Consider the following 5,000-nt stretch of genomic DNA (forward strand, 5'->3'; position numbering starts at 1 on the left):
ATCTTGTACTTTTTGCTTATTTTTTTGGACCCAAATAAACGTAATCAAATGTGTTGTGTATTTCAGGCCGACATGATGTTCAGTTCTGGCGTGTTCTGGATGGGCCTGATCTTCATCCCCATCACCTCGCTGGTCTTCGACGTGGCCTACAAAGTGTGAGTCTACTCCTCTGTGTTTGTTGTTGTTGTTGTTGATATTTTTGGGATTTTATGACTTTAATGTGACAGGACGGTTATAGAGAAACAGGAAACTTGTGGGGAGAGAGAGGCGGGTAAGGTTCGGCAAATGACTTCTGGCCGGAATCGAATACGGGTCGCTGGTGCAACAGTCGCCAGTGCCCAGCTGATTGAGGCACGGCTGGGCCTACTCCTCTGTTTTTAAGCACAGCTCCAACACCTCTACTCCTCCTCTCCTCTCCTCTCCTCCTCTCCTTCTCCCCTTGTCACAGCTCCAACACCTCTACTCCTCCTCTCCTCCTCTCCTCTCCTTCTCCCCTTGTCACAGCTCCAACACCTCTACTCCTCCTCTCCTCCTCTCCTCCTCTCCTCTCCTTCTCCCCTTGTCACAGCTCCAACACCTCTACTCCTCCTCTCCTCCTCTCCTCTCCTCTCCTTCTCCCCTTGTCACTCTGTCTACATACTGTATATGGGTCAATGATGTTTTAGTAGTAGCTCACATCAGGATAGTGCAACTACAGCTAATGTCACTATTGTATGGAGGAAATGATTTCTTGTTGTACATTCATTACCGATTACTAATTAATTTATGGGAATTAGCTGCATCATTGACCCATACTCATCTCTTTTTTTCCTCCTCTCATCGTTTTCTCTTCTCTCTCTGTCCATCTTCACCTCCACCTCTCCTCCACTTCCCTTTTCTCCCTCTTTCACTCTCCTCTTTTTCCTACATCCCCTTCTCTATGAAGTCTGCTCTTCTCTTTTTTAGCTCTGCTCCAACACTGCCTCTCTGTCTTCATTTCTTTTCTTTTTTCTTCTTCTCTCACTGTTTTCTCCTCTCCTGCTTTCTCTCTCTCTGTCTTTCTGTCTCTATGCCCTTCTTCAGTTCTCCCTCTGCTTCTCTTCCCCTCCTCTCTCAAACTCCCCCTCTCTTCCTCTTCTCCCTCTTCTCCACCTCTTCTCTCTCTCTCCCTCCCTCTCTTCTCACCAGACATTCCTGCAGGAAAACATGGTGCAGCCTCACACTGCGCTGCTATTTTTCTTCATTCGCGCCGTGTATTACTCATCTGCGTTGGAGGACCTTTATTAGATTTAAAAATGATAAAGCTCGCAAAAGCTTTATATGAAATCGGGGTATCGCCTTTCCTAATGAAATATACACCCCGTATAACTGTTCTGTTTGTTTTGTTGACTATACCTCCTCTGTCAAAGAGTCTCTCTGTCGGGTTTATTTCCCTCTCTTTTACACTCTGTATTGGGTCTCTCTCTCTCTCTCTCTCTCTCTCTCTCTCTCTCTCTCTCTCTCTCTCTCTCACTCTCACTCTCTCTCTCTCTCGCTCTCTCTCTCTCTCTCTCCCCCCCCCCCCCCCCTCTCTCTCTCTCTCTCTCTCTCTCTCTCTCTCTCTCTCTCTCTCTCCTCAGCATGAAGAAGGTGTGCTTTAAGACCCTGGTGGACGAGGTTCAGGAGCTGGAGGCCCTGTCCAAGGACCCCGGGGCCGTGGTGCACGGAAAGAGGTACCACACACACACACACACACACACACACACACACACACACACACACACACACACACACACACACACATACACACACACCTTATCTGGCAGAAGATCACATTCCCCATAATCCTCACTAACAGTCAAGTCACCCTACACCCCCCCACACACACCTTATCTGATACGGCTATCCCCAGACATATTAAAGGAAAGGATTCATATCTTTCCTGAGACGCCTCCGCGTTTTAAACAAATCTCTTCCCTTAAATTGTGTCGATTAATGTAAGGGCATTAGGCGAGTAGACACTGGGTCTTAGGGAGCTTTGCGTAGCCCAGAGGCCCACCTGATCCCCTCGACAGAGAGAGGCACAGCACAGGAAGAGAACCCCCCCCTGGTTTAGACCAGCAAGCGAGTTGTGCCTCACGTGTCCTTTGTTGATAATTTGTTCTCATATTTCCATTAACTTCAGGCCTGAGGACTATATGGTTAGTGTGGCTGGTAAGACTGTTGTCAGCTAGTTACTGTGTTAGTGTGTTAGTCTCCTTCATCTCCCTCATCTATAGTTGCCTAGATAGAGTTGTAGTAGACTCAGAGGACAACAAAGATGGGTTAGCATCGATGGTAAGACTATTGTCAGTTTGCTAGTTTGCTAGCGAGTGATATAGCTAACTAGTTAGTTAGCCGAGAGTTGCAATAGATGACAATAGAGGTTGGTTGGCATGGACGGTAAGACTGTTGTCAGTTTGCTAGTTTGCTAGCTAGTGATTTAGCTACCAAGTTAGTTACCCGAGACTTGCAATAGACTTAAAGGACAATAGAGGTTGGTTAACGTGGATGCATGCTCAGAAGACTGCTGTCAGTTTGATACAGCCCTACAGTTGTATGCTAATTAGTTACCTAGCTGGCTAGTTAGTTAACAAGAGTTGTAAATCCACCCCTTGAGGCCCTATGCTGTTTGGAGTGCGGTAAGGCCAGCAGCTGCCGGTGTGTGAGGTCTGAGAGGGCCTGGCTGGCTGTCAGCCTCAGTGGGCAGCTGTACTGTGCTGGGCAGCCCCTCGTAGCTCACAGCACTGGGCAACTGGCAACGGGCTGTTTGACTCACCACCCCACTGGCTAGAACAGGCTGTCTCCACCTCCCTCTGAGTGCCTGGTTCTACGAGCTTTCACTCTCTCTTCATGTCCTCCCTCTCTCTCTCTCTCTCTCTCTCTCTCTCTCTCTCTCTCTCTCTCTCTCTCTCTCTCTCTCTCTCTCTCTCTCTCTCTCTCTCGCCTTCTTTCTCTCTATGTGTGTCTCTCTCACACACTCGAGCCCTATCTCACGCCTTTCGTAAAGTCTTCACGAAAATAATAGATTAATTTTCGTGGTGCATTCACGAAATTGCCCGTTTTTCGTGGTAGGGCAACGAAACGCTGCCTATTCACTTGAATTGCCCCACTGCTGCTATGGTTATCCAAGCGTAGGGGGTGCTGACAGAACACTGCTGATACACTCGGGACTCACTAATTCGACGCCCTTTCGGTACTTACGCCTTATGTCCCCTAAACCTAAACCTAAACCTAAACCTAAACCTAATCCTAACCCTAACCCTACTTAACCCTAAACCTAACCCTAACCCTAACCTTAACCCTAACCTTGACCCTAAACCTAACCCTAAATTGCTTGTTTGAAATGTTTGATTACCATGTGACGGTAGGCTACCGAAAGGGCATCAAACTAGTGGGTCGCTAGGCAACAGTCGGGCAATTCAAGTGAATAGGCAGCGTTTCGTTGCCCTACCACGAAAAACGGGCAATTTCGTGAAGGCACCACGAAAATGAATCTATTATTTTCGTGAATACTTCACGAAATGAGTGAGATACGGTTGGACACTCAGCTCAATCATTTATCTTGGAGAGTGAAAGCTCCTTGTTAAAAGTAGCTTTGAGCTGTACGTGCATTTGCAAGAACACCTGTGTGTGTGCGCATGTGGACGTGTGGAGTTCTGAGGCCCATGTCTGTTTGTTCCTCCTCTTTCTGATTCCCTCAGCTCCCTTAACATTCCCCCCACACTCAAGGAGGACACATACACCTCCGTCTTGGTTTCCCGCTCTCCTGTCTTTCCACTCTCCACTTCTTTCCATTGCTTCTCCTCCTGTGTGGGTGTCTCCTGAGCTCTATCTGACCTTTCCCCCCTTCACTGCGCTCCTCTCTTCCCGTAACTCTCTTCTCCTCTCCTCCCTCTCTACTCCACCCTTCTCTCTCTTCTTCCACTTGCTCCACTCGTCTCTTTTACAGTACCTCTTTTAAGTCCGGTCGTATCCTCTACCACCCTCTTATCTCCTCTCCTCTCCTCTCCTCTCCTCCCCAGTCCTCTCTCTTATTGCAACTGCTCTCTTTAACTGACTCTGTCCCTCAACTCTCCTTTTCTCTCCTCTCCTCTCCTCTCCTCTCTTCTCCTTTTATCTCCTTTCCTCTCCTCTCTTCTCTTCTCCTCTATTCTCCTCTTCTCTCCTCTTCTCTCCTCTCCTCTCCCCTGCTCTCCCCTCCTCTCCTCTCCTCTATTCTCCTCTATTCTCCCCTTCTCTCCACTCTTCTCCTCTCTTCTTCTCTCCTCTCCTTTCCCCTGCTCCTCCTCTCCTCTTCTCTATTTTCCTCTCCTCTCCTCTATTGCCCTCTTCCCCCCTTCTCTCCACTCCTCTCCTCTCTTCTTCTCTCCTCTCCTCTCTTCTCCGCTATTCTCCTTTCCTTTGCCATTCCTCTCCTCTCCTTTCCTTTCCATTCCTTTCCTCTCCTCTCTTATCCTCTATTCTCATTTCTTCCCCACTCCTCTCCACTCTCCTCTCCTCTCCTCTGCTTTCCCCTCCTATCATCTCTCCTCTCCTGCGCTCTGCCTTCACGTTTGGTCTTCATCGTTGTTCTAGCTTGTCTTCTCCATCCACTTGTGCTGTACAAATTTCTGTTCCTGATCTCTGATGTTATTCTTTGACGATCAGTGTTTCCCACAGAAATTTTGGAAACTATGGGGGCAGCCGGGGTTTATTTTGTCCGGGTGAGGGGGGGGGGGGGGTCTTCTCACACGGGCCTTTTTTTTTTGGGGGGGGGGGGGGGGGTGCGGGTTGTATTCTTGCAGCGTAAATGCAAAACGGCAAAACAATGACTACAGTATGACATTGGCGCATGGAGAAACTGTAGGCCTGGGCCTATATTTCAGCCATTTATATTTTGAGAAATAAGGCTACATAAGATTTTACCCATGACTTGTATACTGCCCTACAATTTCAGAACGCAGTATAATTCAAAATGCCAAACTGAGAAAAAAGGCTTTAAAGTTTCCTTTCTGTCCACT

The 5,000-nt window shown here is 48.1% G+C and overlaps 1 protein-coding gene across 3 annotated transcripts in view; it reads left to right on the forward strand.

Annotated features, from left to right (window-relative positions):
* The window catches only part of atp8a1 (ATPase phospholipid transporting 8A1), a 227,898-nt gene that overhangs the window by 215,645 nt on the left and 7,253 nt on the right, over nt 1-5,000 (forward strand). For all 3 annotated transcript variants that reach the window (XM_063189764.1, XM_063189766.1, XM_063189763.1), the window contains 2 exons: nt 67-155; nt 1,599-1,691. In XM_063189764.1, the coding sequence (XP_063045834.1) occupies nt 67-155; nt 1,599-1,691 (182 nt within the window). The remainder of the gene's footprint in view (nt 1-66; nt 156-1,598; nt 1,692-5,000) is intronic.

Source organism: Engraulis encrasicolus, chromosome 23, assembly GCF_034702125.1.
Source record: "Engraulis encrasicolus isolate BLACKSEA-1 chromosome 23, IST_EnEncr_1.0, whole genome shotgun sequence".
NCBI lineage: Eukaryota > Metazoa > Chordata > Actinopteri > Clupeiformes > Engraulidae > Engraulis > Engraulis encrasicolus.